Source organism: Ptychodera flava, chromosome 12 (assembly GCF_041260155.1).
Source record: "Ptychodera flava strain L36383 chromosome 12, AS_Pfla_20210202, whole genome shotgun sequence".
Classification (NCBI taxonomy): domain Eukaryota; kingdom Metazoa; phylum Hemichordata; class Enteropneusta; family Ptychoderidae; genus Ptychodera; species Ptychodera flava.
Genome location: NC_091939.1, coordinates 42783712 through 42801035, shown reverse-complemented (window position 1 = coordinate 42801035; position 17324 = coordinate 42783712). Strand labels below are relative to the sequence as shown.

Below are 17324 nucleotides of genomic sequence, written 5' to 3'. Positions count from 1 at the left end.
TGGAGTAACGAGTGGTCTGTCAAGCTTGGCATGCGTGAAATTTTCCGAGTCCATTAGAGTCAAATTATGGAAGTATGGGATACCTCCATGGTCCAATTCACGCCACGCAAGCGCTGATGCAGTGTGCCCAGAAAAGTTGCCTCTTGCACGCGCGTGAAAGCGTAAGCTCCGACAAAGCGCCTTGACGACGGGGTAGGATCATAATAGCGTACGTTTCGCACTAGACTTGGCTCAAGTCGGTGAATTTCTATAAAAAATATTTTATAATACCGTAGTTTCTCTTGTCTCTCCTATTTTATACACACCTATTTGGACTTTGGCAGCCTTGGCCAGGTTTTCCTTGCGATTACTGCCGGATTCACCATGAAGGCGCGACTTTGCACAATTTTTAAATATCGGATATTTACAATATCTAGTATCCAAGTTTGACATATCGACGATTTCGGGACTAATATCGATACTGACAATACTAGAATGAACTATACGCTTGTCCCATGGGAAGCCGGGTCTATGAAATCGCCGATATTTACCGGCGATTTGGGGACTCTAATATCGATACTAGGCGATACCAGAATAAATTGCTTTATGCCATCATCATGGCACGCCCGGTCTGTGTAATCGCCGATGTTTACCCGATATTTATTTGCGACTTGGGGACTCTAATATCGATACTAGACGGTACTAGAATGACTTGCCTTGTGTCCCAGCACGTCGGGTCAGTGGAATCGTCGATATGTACCCAATATTTTTCGGCGATTTGGGGACTCTAATATCGATACTAGACGAAACTAGATTCGGTTCAATCGCGGGAAAATATCCGATATATATCGGAGATTTCACCAGCTTATGCAGTTCTGGTCAAACCCGACTTCCAAGGACTGAATCTAACTTCGATACAAGACGATACTAGATTCTGTCAAATCCCGGGAAAATATCCGATATATATTGGAGATTTCAGCACCTTACAGATTTTGCCAAACCCGACTTCAAAGGACTGACTCTAGCTTCGAGACTAGACGATACTATAGATTCTGTCAAATCATGGATAAATATCCGATATATATCGGAGATTTCACCACCTTGCAGTTCTGGTCAAACCCGACATCCAAGGGCTGACTCAAGCTTCGATACTAGACGATACTAGATTTTGTCAAATCGCGGGTAAATATCCGATATATATCGGAGATTTCACCATCTTACAGGTTGTGCAAAATCCGACTTCCAAGGACTAGCCCTGGCTTCGAGCCTATAGACGATACTAGATTTTGTCAAATCGCGGGTAAATATCCGATATTTATATCATACCAGTATATTGATGGCCGAAATGTTGCGATCTGATTGGTCGAGACGCGATAACAACCATGGTATATTGGCGATATACCATAGCAGGCATGCGCGCGAGCTCTCAGCTTGAGTAAAAGTCCGTTTTTGACGTTCCAAGCCAGAATTTCAATATCCTGTTATGATATAATAGCCTCTAAATATCGGAGATTTTATCACCTTACAGTTCTGGTCAAACCCGACTTCCAAGGACTGAATCTTAACTTCGATACTAAACGATACTAGATTCTATCAAATCACGGGTAAATAGCCGATGTATATCGGAGATTTCACCACCTGTAGAAGATCTAGCCAAGCCAATTTAACTTCGATACTGTATAGTCTCAGAGTAGCCGTAAATATCGGATATCATATAAAAGTGCAATGTCGCGGTGTCCTCGGATTCACCGGGAGAAACTCCCCTGCATAACGTTCACCCCACTCACGTGTTTCACATGAAAACAGAACACAAATCATTGTGTTCACCAAGGTCAAACATTCACAAATCACAGACTTGAACCAAGTCTAGTTTCGCATAAATAATTAGCCTATAACAACTTCCTGTAATGACAATAAACCACTGAAACAAATCTTTATCTCGAAATCCAAAATGAGCGCATGAAAAAGAGAACTGAATAATGCTGCAATGCGCTTGTTGGTAGACAAGTTAGATAGGCAAAATTCACTGTGATAGCAAAATACATCATTTTGCAAAGGCCGCGGCGAATGACTTAGGAATACCCGAAGTTTCACCGGCCAGACTGTACGTTAAAGCCATTATGAATGATAGGCTATATTTTATGTATTCATCTCTTCGGAAATCTTTAAGATACTGGATCAAGTCCCATTTACAGGTTCCTCGAAAACTCAAAAGAAAGCTGAAATAAAACGCTGCAGGAAAGTGAACGAAAAGTAAACAACAGTAACAAAACCAAACAAAAATAAAAAATGTTTACAAAACTAAATTGAAGTCGAGTGCAGGATACACACACAAAATAAAAATAAAACAAACAAATCAACAAAAACAGCCATCAAAAATAACATGTCTAATGTCAGTCTTAAACGAACCACTAAAATATCGATATTATCATGATTGTTACCAACCAATTCATTAAAGTTGCTCATGCATCTTTTGAGCGGAGAAAATTTTAAAACATTGATACGGCTACGGGGTGGTCTGAATGTAGGACAGGAGTGCAAAATTTTTCCCGATGCATTGCATTGGATAGAGAGGTTGGCATCGTTACGATGTGACTTTATTAAGTTTTTGTATTATCTGTACCCGTCTTCGATAAGAGATTTGGCGTTTGCTAAAACTTCAAGCTATCTTTAACTGCAGCCAATGTACCTTGCTATGGTTTGTCTTTTTTACCGAAAAAGATGGGAGAACTAGTACAGTGCATCTACTTGGTAAACGCCCTCTCAATGAGTGAAGAGCCAGAAATTGAAAATACCGCTCTAGCACCTGTGACGATGGGGTGAATGATTGTCCAAAATCACAGAAATCATCTTACGGCAACCGAGTTTCATTCGTATATTTACTTTTAATATTTCGACTTCGCAATGTAATACTTGAAAATGCGACTTAACCCTGTATTTCCAGCCAACCAGTCAATAAATAAATAAATATAATTGTTATAACTTCAGTAGTACCAGCAAAGAAGCCGTGGTTTCAGAGATAGCATAACGTGTTAAGTTTAATGTCCTTGCAGAAAGGCTCAGACAAGACAGTTGAATTTTTTCTACATACCATATCAAACTATATTTGTTTCATTGTTTGGTCTGTCGAGTCTTACATTTTGACAGATATGAACGTTTCTACTCGCTGTCAGTGAAGTCTTACTTTGTTAGGACGAAACATTTCTGAGTCACTAGGACTGAGTACTGATTTTAGTAGAAAACCCTCGCCATTTACAACTAGTAACTCATACTTCTAGGAGAAGTGAATGTATAAGACATGGTCTAGATGTATCCACGTTCGTCCTGACCTCGACCATAAACATGTGGTTGCTGTAATCACTACAGAAAGCCAGAGTGAAAGGGCATTCAGTTTCGGTTTGTATTCATATATATTACGATAATTTTCAAGTTGCATTTTGCATCAAATCTGTTAGACGCACCGAATTTGGCGAAATCTTGGGGACCAGTGACAAGTTTAGATATTAAGTACAGATTAATCTATATATCCATTGAAAGCCCGCGAGAAATCATCTCTATCGTACGGACTCTGTCGACGTGATAGGTGCGCTGTCGTCGATCACACTAGTGCTCTAATTGTACATCACTCTTTCATAATCTCAAGAGCAGGTTTGACGCAGGCTGGAAAGTCCACAACCCTCACCGTCCCATCAAAGTGCAAACTAATTTCGATTAATTTTGTCATGTAACTGATGAAAATATGATATCTTTTGAAGAGTACGCTGCTCTCCGGCCGGGCGGTAGTTGAAATGGCAGACTTATATAACATTCAGTTCTCTAATTTTCGCGATCGCAACGTTTCGTCATTTTGACTTTGTGGACGAGGCATACGCCGCAATAATTCATATTTTCCAGACAACCACTCATAGATCACTATTTGAAGGTTGATACCGACGCGTCATTGAAAATCACTACAGTACAGCTTGCCCGAAACCTATTATCTGCGTACCCGTGATACTGAGACAAGAAGTATATGCAAACCTGGTACTAGTACCATATAGAGCGTGAATGAGCAACACAACCATATTCTCTTGTCATATAAATGACTCAAATTGCACAATTTTTCACACCAGGAAAAATTTTTATGACATTCACGATGAATTTCGACGGCTATGGAAGTTTGGTCGCCGCTGCTGTATTGCCCGTTTCGAGAACGAAAGTGTGCCAATTAAATATGAACCAATCCGTACTTGCAGACTTTCCATTGGAACTAGCTTTACAACAGAATGACTGCGTTATCTCTGGAACTTTATTATACCAGTATTCCTCTTTATATGCAGACGTCACGTAGTGGTACTACCAATCTTGAAGGCCGGGCTTTGCACATTTAATAAACGATATTTACTGTGTAATCTCTTGTAATGGAGTTTTATCACTGGCTCCTGCAACCAAAACGTCAAGTCTGCGCACGCCAATATAAATGTGCAGAAATATCATTGATACTAGATTTTCTATACCTTTAACTCGGCAGGCGCTGGTCTTTGAAAACAATGATGCTTAATCGATTTATACTTGCAATTGAGGGATCATGAAATCGATAAAATATGATACTACTACAATAACGTAACACAAGTTGTACGTTGAGTTCACTAATTACTGGGTCTGCTGAATTCACGACGTGTACCTGATACATGCCGAATTCCAATATTAACACAAGAAAATACTAAAAAACGTCGATAGCAATTTTTTCATACTGGAAACTACAAAATATGTCGACATCTCTGGAGCAGCATGCATTCCTATATCCGACACTAAACTTTGATACTGGATGACAGCTAGACTCATGAAATCACCGGTAAATATTTGAAATCTATCGGTGGTTTGACGAATCCACAGATTCGGCCCATGCAACACGACTTCCTCAGTATGGCATTTACTCGGATTTTAGGCGATACAAGACTTATAAAATGGCAGGCAGATAACAGAGTTGTTCAACCGTGATCGTGACTTCCTCAAAAGACAAAGGGCAATTTGACTTCGAATGTATACTTTATTGTGTACGCATAAAGTGGCAGGTTCCTGCCCTTTTTATTGGACGTATCGTCACCTTCCGCAGCTGGCCCTTCAAGAATTCCTGTCTGATTCTAAATAACGTAATGAATAAGAATCAAACCTTCTAAAATTTCGATGACTTATACAGTCTTACTATAGTAGCCGTAAATATCCGATATCATGTAAAAGTTGGAAAAAATACTCGCTTTCCTCACTAATATGTAGTGTGAATCGTAAAATTTCCTGGGTGTTGACAGAAGTCGCACAGTGCACTTGACTAATTTGACGAGCGAGGAGACCATATATACTTAGCCAGCGATCACGTTTAACCCTGCCTTCAAAAAGTTGAAAGTCTACTCCTCTTGAATCATGCAAAAAAGTTTTGTAAATGATCGGAAAAAAAACCCCACAGACGCTAAATTTATAACGCCTGGTATCCATCAAAAACATTCACTGGCGCTTTACACAGTGTAACATAGATACGCTCTCTCGAAAAAATCTGGATTTAAAAACTATAGTAAGGGTACTTGATACAGAACGAATATGACCAAGTCCCCATTCCAAAAGCATATGAAAAGGCAGCGTTCACCATATGACTTGAGTTGTGTCAGTGGAGTTTTCAGAGATAATCCATTTCCTGAACGGAGAGATATCTTGAAAGGTTACTGCTTTCGGTGATTGCCGTAGAGCCGTAGAACCGTCCACAGCCTAGTCGGTGAGGACTAAAATATTGACTTTACTTCTGTACAAGACTGACAGCCAGCGGAATTTTATCACACAATAGGAGATATATGTTTTTGTTTCTTCACATGTGCAATTAAACGTGCAGCAGAGTTTTGTACTCTCTGTAATAAAGTGATGTTGGATGCCGCTTATCCCAATCCATGAAGGCAAGACTTTGCACAATTTTTAAATTTTACCATCTGGTATCGAGGTTTAAAATAACAACAATTTCGGGACTCTAATATCGATACTAGACGATACTAGAATGACTTGCCTTGCGCCTTATAGACATGCCGAGAACACAGAACTGACCCAGCCCAACTTCCGTAGCCCGACTCTAACTTCGATACTAGACGATACGATACTGATTCAAACGTCGATACGAGACGACACTAGATCTCAAGTTGTCATAGCGCGGGAACATATCCGATATATATATATATATATATATAGGAAATTTCACCATCTTACAGATCTGATCAACACCGACTTCCTTAGTCCGACTCTAATATCAATACTAGACGATCCTAGAATGACTTGCCTTGTGCCTAGACACGCCGGTCCTGTGAAATCGCTAATATTTACCCTCAATTTATCGGCGACTCTAATATCGATACTATAGACGAAACTAGACTTGTCAAAGTGCGGGTAAATCTCCGATATCTCGGCGATTTCACAACCTTACATATTCGCTACCGAGCCTGACTTCCGTAGTCTCAATCTAATTTCGACATTGGACGAGTCAACATTTCTCAAATCGCGGGTAAATATCCGATATATATATCGGCGATTTCACAACCTTACATATTCGCTATACCGAGCCTGACTTCCGTAGTCTCAATCTAATTTCGACACTGGACGAGTCAACATTTCTCAAATCGCGGGTAAATATCCGATATATATCGGAGATTTCACCCCTTACAGATCTGGCGAAGCCCGATTTCCTAAGACTGGCTTAAACTTCGATACCAGACGATACTAGATTTTTCAAATCGTGAGTAAATATCCGATGTATATCGGAGATTTCACCTCCTAACAGATCTTGCCAAGATTTGTCGAATCGCGGGTAAATATATGGTGACTGTGCTGTGCTCCAATATATGGGAGATTTAACCACCATTAAAGATCTGGTCAGGCCAATCTAATTTCGATATATCCGTAAATATCCGATATCATAAAAGTGCAATGTCGCGGTGTCCTCCTCTCATGATGACTGTGGAAACTGTAAGGTAATATATCAAGCTGCTTTTGGCGAAATATGAAGTCACGCTGAAGAAATAACCGAATAAAACACGCAAGCTGCTTGTCAGCTAGCGTAGATTTTTCCATCAAAAGTGTATACACGGAAGGACGCTTCCAGATTCTGCAATACAGATTCTGTTCCAACATTTTCCAAGAGGATAATGAATCGTTCGGAGATCGCGTATGTCTTTAGCTCGACTTACTCGTCTGCTTTCAAGAGAGCTGAGAACATTTTCGAGATTTTGGTAAGAATTATTAATAGACCTGCATGTTGGCATACATGTTACTACAGTACAAAGGGTAAATATAGTTTTATAGGCGGTAATCCTGGGAGCTATCCGTGAAAACTGTAACGATTAATATTCTGCAAACGATCTCAAACAATTTGAGGATGGTAGACTTGTTGATCGTATCTTCGAATCGGACACGTCATGAACGAATGGGCAACTTGCTCTCTCACATTCCTGCCAATGCAATAAGGTTGCAACCCATTTAAAATTGTGGCGCAGATATAAGTTCCCTACATTGCTGAAACATACAGTACCTAAATTGTGCTGATGCAAACAACAGACAGTGAATACACATTCTATTTCGTTCTCTGTACTTTTTTGTTTTTCCATCTTTGTAAATTTCTTTGCTTTTTTTCGAGGTTTGTGCATTGTGCCACAGTCACTTGTGGTCTTTATGTGCCCCATAGACGTGCGTATGCCTTAGAAGACCTTTCTCAGGCATATGTACACACGTCTATGGGCATAGACGCAGAACGGAATAGACAGGTGACTGTGCTGTGCTCAGAACTTTGACTGGCCTCGCGATCGTTCTAAATTATGTACACATAGCCTCTATTCCCCCCCCACCTTTAGGTGTTTGATATCTTTTTGCATCAAGTGAGTGTTGAAGTTTGCAAAAACAGGTCAAATCCACCCTGGCCCGCACGCCCTCAGCTGACTCCCTTCCCCCGTGGACGACATTGATTGGTAGATTAGAGCGACGTTAGGGCTTCCTGAAAGCTACTTGATCTGTTCTGTATGTTGCATTCCACGATAAGCTTATTGTAGAAAAAAGTAATTTCTGACGAAAATCGGGACTTTGCTTTCCTCGTTGTCCCAGTTCACAACTCTTACTGCCGTCCTTTGAGTGTAATCGGGATGACGTCGAGGTTTTCGCAACCATGTCGGACCATGCGACCAGGGCCGATGTTACGCGTCAAAGCACGGCAATCGGGACCAAATCACATTGTCGTTAGGCCATAGACCTCCTCCGATCGGGATACTTTACTTGTAGTTCATTGCCATTGTTCGACACCGAGTGTTCATGCTGATGTTTTAAATCTCTGTCTTGTTTGCAATCCCTTTATGATATCACAACCCTTACGGGGTCTGGATTCTAAATTACGATGGCGTGAAGACTTATAGGCGTTTAAAATAGTAAATGACAGAAAAGTAAATGAATGTATGTATATATGTAAAATTACATAAATATGTGAATGCTTGACATGTTTTGTGACGAAATATGGGTGAAAACATTGAGACGGGATATCATATTCATGGTTTTCTCTCGACTGCGCATTTGCGCAAATTGAGCACTGAGCTATTGTCTTATCTGCCCGGAAAAAAGTTACTGACAGCGTGGATGATCGCGCACAAATTACACATCGAGCAAAGATGTCCTCACATTTGATCGGGTGAGCAAGTGTATTGTGTAGCGACCTGTGAATTTGCTGTTGTTTCTAGCATAGACCCCGTTTTTTTGGAGGGTATAAGTTTCTAGTCATCAACACTCCGAATATCGCCTGCCATTCAGCTTTGGTGACATGCATGACGAGGAGTGTATGCATCGAAAAAAATAGCCAACGACGTAGTTTTTGTTCAGTCTCCATGGATACTAGCGCAATTTTATGTTCATCAGTTCATGTTTTGATAGCGATAAAGTTTGAAAGCAAAACTTGAAATACTATATCAATGATGGAACTTAGGAAAATTCCAGCTTCAGCATTGTGTAAAGCGTATGCGCATGCGCTGAAGTGACGATCGATCTCGATCGCAATGACGATCGTTCGTTCGGCGACCTGGGATCGGCGCATAATTTCATGGATTTTAACCCCTAAATTCAGACCAAATTGTGTAAAAGGAAGAAAATACGTCAAATTGTGATTCGGGGGAACCTGCGGATAACAAATCGACAGCACCCCACAAGCTGACAAACATCATGAGGTCGAGTAGCCTACGGGTCCTGCATATGGAGCTTAGACAACCCAACTATAATGATACGGGGAAGCGCTCCTAGGAAGGTGCTATCAACATCAAAAGTGACTGCCCCCTTTTGATGAATGGGAACAGAGTCTGCAGCAGAGTGCCATGCCCTTTCAATGAAAATGCAGAGAAAACACGATAATAGGCATGCGGACTTGGATCTCTTATTGTCTTACAGCTTTTTCTCTCATATTGGCTCCAGTTGTAAAATCTGCTCTCTTTGAGCGGGTATTAGTTTCCTGCATGCCTCCAATAATATTTAATGCAAACATTTGAGATTGGTCGTTTGATATTGACTTTCTATTCCGTTGACCATTCGGGCGCGCAGCACCGGAAAGACCCAGGTTTATATTTAATCCGAACCACAGTTATCAGCATTGATAATGAAATGTTTGAACGAGATGAAACACCGACCAATAGCGTACCGACAAGAATGAGCGCCACAAATCAACTGCTAAGGCGCCAAATTCAAACATACGGATCATCAAGAACAACCTGTTTGCTTCGAGTGCATATCAGCATTTGAGTCTAGTTTCTGTTGAATAGTTTGCTGTACTTGAAACGGAACGTACCTGTCAGCATAACTGCAGATGAACTTCGTGCGCAGCAATGCCATTCATCGGCTGAAGGAACAGTGGTTTGTGATATGCGATGCAGAATATGCATGACCCACAGCTAGCTAGCTAGCTAGCTATGGTGAAACATTCGGAGACATTTTGCGGGTGAGTTGTACTTTTGTTATAGCACTTAATTTACGCTAGTTGATCGCTTTGAGTAAATTCATTTCATTCAAATTTAATGAGATGCCGGGCGGAACCTTACTTAATTTGTAAAATCTATGAGATTTTTTTTGCAATGTAGACTGTCGGTGATAAAATGAAATTTTGAAATCAAGAAATCCGTAACAAAGGAGCTACGGAATCACCATAAAGAGTTGTTTTTGTAATTGCAGTGAAGGAAATGTAAATCATTGTGACGTTATTAATTTATTACAAAAAAGGCTAACTTTTGGGTACGACAGGCGTCGTCGACGTGGTGGGTGCGTGAACAATAGGTTTGCATACAAGTTGTACGTGAGCGTGAACGCGTAACGTCACGAATTTCTTAGCCATTGACTTGTGCATACCTTCTCGACGGATGCCTACACGAAGCTGGCGTCGCGTATTTACATGTTGACAGCTGTTTTCACATAATTTTTAATCGTGTGAATTTATTCTCATCTTTACGTAGCAGAACGTGATATAAACTTTTCTCTATTTATGCGAGGAATTAGCGTTCGTATCCGCCGCTATCGTTAATCTCATGCCACCCATGACAATGCATAAACACTCGGGCGAAAACCACTGAAACAAAGGTCATCACAATAGGTCACTGGTGCTGCATGATCCAATCAGCAGTAGAATAAATTACGTCATATGGTAGAATCGTTCTGCAGAACGTTTGGCCTCAACACACGGCCGATTTCTTCAAGACGATGCAAGTACCACGTTGATCAGCGTGATTTTCGAGAAGATGGTTAAATTTCTGATCCAACAAGGAATGTTTTGTGTGAGCACACGGCCAGTTGAAACACCACCACGTCATGTGTTTTTTGAGGGGTTGCTGTGGCGGGCATATCTACTACGGGATCGATAGATCATGGAGCTAGGTCCATGGATATGGATAGATCGAACCGAAAATCGATCTACTTAGCAGACCACCTATCGATAATTGAGCGCATGTGCTATTGAGCTATTCCTGTGATGCGGAAACAGACTACGGGAACCCGAGGCGAATCACTTTTTACGAGTGCCACACGAACGGGTGACGTAACGCGTAGCCATACTGATATTTCCACGTGAACGTGTACGGCAACGCTACTGGATTCTTCGCGTTCATTCACCCGGGTCATTCACGTAGTCAAACCAGTCTAATTACGGGGATTCACGTTCATGACATTACAGCATCACACGTGACGTGCACGGCAGCACATAAAGATAAAATCCCCAGTAGCGCAGATAGGTTAAAAAGGCGTGTAACCTCAAGTTCATGTGACGCATACTTTTCTACAACTGAAATCAGTAAGTTTTGCACAATTCAATTTCAAAACACAGTTTACTAATATGTCGACCATGTTAATCACTTTCAAATCTTCGTGTTTCTTTTATTGTTATTTTGAATGCATAAATTGTCATATTCCGATTATATACTCGCGGACGCTCCAGATGAATTGCAAGTACTCAACACTGTCGCTCATATTAATTAGGTTTTAGGTGATACAGAATTTACCATGACTGTGTATAAATACCGTTAGGAACATGCCAGATATATTATATCCACATGATGGCATCATCATAAACGACCAACAAAAATATTTAAAAAAAACGCGGCATTTAATTCGTATAAAAGAAAGAAAGTACGAATCCCTCTTATCTTGTCTGGTCTTGCTTGTTGAGTATTAATACACTTTGATTTCAGGGGACAGTAACCAAAACGAGCTCATTCTCACATGCAATGAAAACAATGAATGAACATGGACAACAAGAAAATAAGGCTGTGCCGGATGCTGACGTTTATGAGTTTGGGTTTGACACTGAGGAAGACGCAAGACATCCCTTGGTTGATCTGACTGAGCGACGAAAATCCTTCAGGTTGGTTTGTGCACTTGATGTCATGTATTGGTGAAAAATCAATGACAAGTAGATAATATTATAGAGGTTGCACATACGATCATCTTTGATTATGTAGTGTTGTTCATATTCAGAGTAGGAATTTTCACATTTTATTAAATGATAACACCACAGAAGTTCCAAGCGGACTGTACCATTATTTTTAGGGGTGGCTGACAGTTGTGAGGGGCTGAATATGCGTGCTAAATTGAAGGGGGACTAGCAGTTGTGCGCTTGTGGCAGTAGTTATATCTCTATAGGACAGTTTGTTTCTTCTATAAAGTTCAAAATTCTTCAGTGTAATATATATATATATATATAATATTACATGATGATTTCTGAACTTTATAGAATATATATATATTCTATAAAGTTCAAAAATCTTCAGTGTGTAAGATATATATATATAATTGAATTTACATATCACCTTGTTCTACCTTAGTCAGAGAGGGACGTCACCCTGCTTTCAAAAGTTTGAATGAAGGGGGGAGGGGGAGCTGTCAGCCACCTTTCGACATCGGCAAAAAATAATCCAATTCCTAGCCCCCAGGGCAAAGAAAGTGACCAGTCTCTAAGTTTATGGTTCATACTGTATGTAAAATATGCTGGCTCTGATAATGTTGAGTTGTGAATACCGAATTCCACTGTATGTTATCTTGCTGTAAGTGGCTATCATGACTTTCTCGAGCTATTTCAATCTTTGAATTCCACTGTTTTTCAGAATTAAATTCAATAGTGATTGTGTCTATATTTCATTCTCTAAACTGTATGCATCAAAGAAAGCGGGGTATAATTGAGTCGAAACAACAACCCTGGGAAACTACATCAGGGTCAAAGAGTCTTGAGAGGTTATCAAAGTGGAAGTCCCTTTAATTTCTTACCTCTGTTCTCTCATGATAATTCATGTTGAGCGCCGTCAAGTAGTAGATCTCTGTGCAGTTCCATGACCTCAGACAGCTTATTAACTGTTCACTAGACTCTTTGGAATAAGTGTTTGAAAAAACTGCACATTGTTTCAATCACAAACCTTGGTACCTTTTTTAACCTTTTGACCATCAAAAAGTTTTTCATGTTTTGCCTAAAACTGATTGAACAATGAAGTAGTGTTTATGAATGCGTGATAAAGAGGGTCTATGAAAAATGTATAAATCATGTGATGATTTAAACAGGAACTACTTTTGCAATAACTAAATTAACTATTGATCATATAATATATCCTGAGATATATAGACATACATGTATGCAGCTGAATTTCTTTCAAAGACTTGGGTGTCACAAACCACAAATATGATAGTTGAGGACGTAGTTGAAGATATTGAAATATCATTGACTAAATACTTTTTTACACATTAAAGGCTGCAATGCAGTCAATGTTATCAGAACATAATACCACAACTTCATTGTTTAAATTCCACTAATGTTGTCAAACTTTATTTAATACAGATCACTGATGAGGAGAAATTTATCTGGCAGACCTATATTGAAGAGTTGCGCATTACTTTTGTTCAACCATCATACAGAACATGGTTGATGAATGACTTCAAGCGATGGCATGATGAATGTGGAAGACAGAAAAGAAAAATAACAGATGATGAAGAACAAAGGATAAGGAAACTATATAAGAATCATGAAAAGATGAAGACATTGTCAAAGGTATGAGGAATAAGATACGTCTTGTGATATTCTAATGGCCCAAGCACATCAAGGATGGAGAAAGGCAATTTTATGAGCAACTAAACAAGTTGACCATCCCAAGTCTAGTGACATGCAGGTGGAATTTATCTGTAATGTTGCTAGACACAGTAACTAACATCAGGACTCTGAACACATTTTGTTTGTATTGCCATCAAAACTCAGACTTTCTAGATCATTCACAGAATGCATAGACATACAACAATGCTAATATAGGCAAAAATGCTCCAATTATGCATATTATATACATACATATATTTATTAATATTATTGGACCTTCAGCCAGCAACAGAGTTCGTGAAAAACGGCAGATAGAGTGGGGGCCCAAATCAAAATTATTAATGCCCAAAGCATTTCATCAAAAGTATCCTACATGTTCAAGTATGAATACATATTAAACTACTAAACCAGCAATATTAATTTGTGTTAATTTACTGTACACGTCTGGTCCTAACCTTCGCATTTTTCATGTTTGACAGCTAAAGATCAAAATTATGAAAAAAAAAGAAAAATTGATTGATAAACAGTCAGTTGTACATATTCTTTTTATACTCATCCAAAAATTTGTAAATAGGGGATATTATGCTGACATGTTATACCTGATAATTTAATACAACTTGCATGTAAAATTACGGAGACTCCTTTGGTCTGAATTTTTTTTTTACATAAAAACAATACATTTGACATTGTTCTTGTGACCAACCAAATGTATACAAGATAATTTCACCATCCTTCCATTCCATGTAGTTTTGCAGGTCAAAAACACAGCAGTTTTCCAGAATATTTTTTTCCTAATTAATGCAGAATACATTTGACAAAACCATCTCAGAGATCATGAACTGTTAGTTTTAAATTGATAGATTCAACTTGAAATCATTCTGGATAGCAGAAATGTAAGCTTTCATCTATCTGTGGATGACTTTCTCTGCTACCTGGTTTCACTTTAGGCTATAATATGAACAAAAATGTAAAGATCCTTTCAGTCTTCTTGGCAAAATGGAAATTCAGGTTTTAGAACTACTGTGATGTTGAACTGAGATGGGGAAGTTCTATTTTATTTATGTTAATAGCAGGCACATGACCCTAAAAAGTACAGAAAAAGTTACTATGTTGATGTTGTTATCTCTATTTTATCTTACAGAATGATAATGAAAACTAAAAAAGTAGTGTCACATTCAAGTTGGTATTCAGTCTACCACAGAAGCCCTCATTTAGAGATGATCTGGTTCCAGCGATTTGATTGGACCTTTCGCAGTAACAATCACTCTTGTGCCTTTTTCGGGGATGTTCTAGCTTTATCACATCAATGAAATAGCATGACGGATCTCTATTAAAACTCATGTGTATTCAGTCTCAAATATCAGAAATATTTGTGCAATTATGTGCCAGCTATACATGTAATACCAGTGGTGGGAAATTCTTACATGTCAATGGTAGACGCTCATTAATAATATCACATGACACACTTTGACGATGGCCATTGGTTGACTATTCCCTACAGTGATGTAAGACAACATCATATGAATGACCATTTAAGTGTCAGTTTAGTAGCACTGCGCTCAAAGTGTGCTGTTCATCATCATGTAGGCAATCGTTTTCAACAGTGTATGTTTTTCTGATCAATTTACAAACTGTGAAAGATTTGTGTATTTCAGTTAGTACGTGATCACTGTTAGGTTCATCCTATCTAGCATCGAGTGCCATCAGCTGATTTCAGTTGAATTTTTAATCAGGACCTGTAGAGGACCTTGCACAGCAGCAAAAATGGCTTTTGCTTGATTCTAAATAATCTCCCAAGGAAACCTTGAGGAATTAGTTTTGTACATTAAAGCCTCATCTGTGATAGGTCTGCACCCCTCCTAGTGGGCTTCAGGGGGAAGTTGAAACCAAATGACATATTGAAAGAAATGCTTGAAATGCTTGAAAGAAACAGCTTCTGCTCCTGTAGTGTTGAATACAGCCTTAAAATGAATCTAGACCTGCTATAAATACAAGGAGAATGGCTGTTTTGAAGATATTCTTGACATTGAACAACTTTTTTGAGGATGATTTTCTTGTGAATTTAATAAAATGTAAAAATTAAAACCAATCAATGCATCAGTATTTTATTTTTCCTGTGTGTATGAGACTGGAGTATGTTTGACTTGATTGCAAACACATTCAATTTAAACTCAATTTCTGGCAACGAAACTTAAGTAGTGACTTTTGCAAATTTAGTACTTGAGCTATCATGGTCTATAAAAGATTTTGAAATCACTGTTTAATCTGAAGCCCAAAACACAAAAATTACACACACAGAGGCTTTTTGTTATTTGAAAAAAAATCATGTGATTAATCAGAATGCATGCCAAGAAATCATGTTGATTAATCAAGAGTAAATGCATATGATTAAAAAAGTGTTGGGAAAAAATCATGTGTTTTTATTATTAAATCACATGATTGTTCTGAGGAGTTTTTGTCAATCTCACTGTTAATCATGTGATTTTTGAAAATCACATGATTAAACAAATGATTTTCAAAAATTTAGGAGGGGCTAAGTAAACAATACTTGGTATTGGGAGATAGTGTATTATTAATGACATTATATGTATATAAAATAATATTCATCATGCTGGTAATTGAAAACATAATGAATAATTTTTAAAATGTTTTGGAATATTGCTAAATTAACTTGGAAGGTGTTCTCAAAGTAATTTAATTCTTTGTTTTGTCTGTGTGCACATACTGGGGTTTTTCTACTGCCAATGGTTTGAATAGGATTTTACTGAGCTTTCCTGTTTACAAAATTTCACATCTTGTGGTATAACTTATGATGATCACGATGAAAGGAAGTTTCTGATGATTTTTGTATAGACACTTATGTTGTTACATGGAAATAATCAAGAAAATATAAGGTGTGTGTTTGATTTTCTTGTATGTGTTTTAGTACTGCCTTCCCGCTCATGTTTCGAAACATTTGAGTGGGCGCGCTAAACAAAGAATTTGATTACTTTGGCCTTACTGCGATGTACTCATTCTTAGAACTAGTAATTAGTCCTGTGCTATGGTGTGTGTTGAAATCTTACTGCACGGATCACGTTGATAGAGAGACTGTGTACTGAATCAGATGAAAAAGGAGATGAAAATACCTGTGCAAGACTAGCAATTAACTCATCAAGGCTTTCATTACATTAAAAACAGCAAGCAAAACCTTTAATGAAAACCCGCTGTGTTTTAATAGAATTGCAATTCACTTGCAGTATATGACTGATATCTTAATTTGGACCTAGTTATATTTCTGAACAGATAGACACAAATAGGAGAGGGGCAACCATTAGTGCATGCATGTGCTGTTACAGCAGAATCATTCATTGTTATGCGAGGAAAAAATAGACATCAATGAGGTGATAATAGTCCCATTACATTTTAAGACTAAGGGTTTTGAATATACAAGTCAACAACATGCACTGCTTCAAAACTTCATTGACAGCTAGTAGCTATATGTAGTATATGCTGTCTCAGTGTTTTCTATTTCAGTCTGTATGTCTGTCATAGCTCTATGGAGCTACGAGTCCCAGAATTGAAATGAGACCTGACTGTCCTTAAATGAAACTGGGAGATGTTAGCTTTCCCACACAGAAAAACATACATAATTTTCACAACAGTACAGAGAATATGAATAAAACAAGTGCATACAATTGCTACAAAAGGCATATAGTGGGATGGGAAACTTCTTTCCCATTAATATTATGGTTTCGTCATTACAGCATGGAGGTAC

At 38.6% G+C, this 17324-nt stretch overlaps 1 protein-coding gene across 3 annotated transcripts; it reads left to right on the top strand.

Moving 5' to 3' along the window:
• Positions 1-9294: 9294 nt before the first annotated feature.
• Positions 9295-15656, top strand: LOC139145946 (uncharacterized). 3 transcript variants are annotated; one of them, XM_070717398.1, is made up of 5 exons: positions 9295-9949; positions 11685-11857; positions 12597-12620; positions 13405-13528; positions 14709-15656. In XM_070717398.1, exons 2-5 carry the CDS (start codon positions 11721-11723, stop codon positions 14724-14726), a joined length of 303 nt encoding a protein of 100 aa, XP_070573499.1. In that variant the 5' UTR covers positions 9295-9949; positions 11685-11720; the 3' UTR covers positions 14727-15656. The 3 variants fall into 3 exon arrangements, 2 of the variants coding, with proteins under 2 accessions (XP_070573499.1, XP_070573500.1); XM_070717399.1 differs by lacking the exon at positions 9295-9949 and adding an exon at positions 9966-11287; XR_011555060.1 differs by lacking the exons at positions 9295-9949; positions 12597-12620 and having other exon boundaries at positions 9977-11857; positions 13319-13528.
• Positions 15657-17324: the final 1668 nt, after the last annotated feature.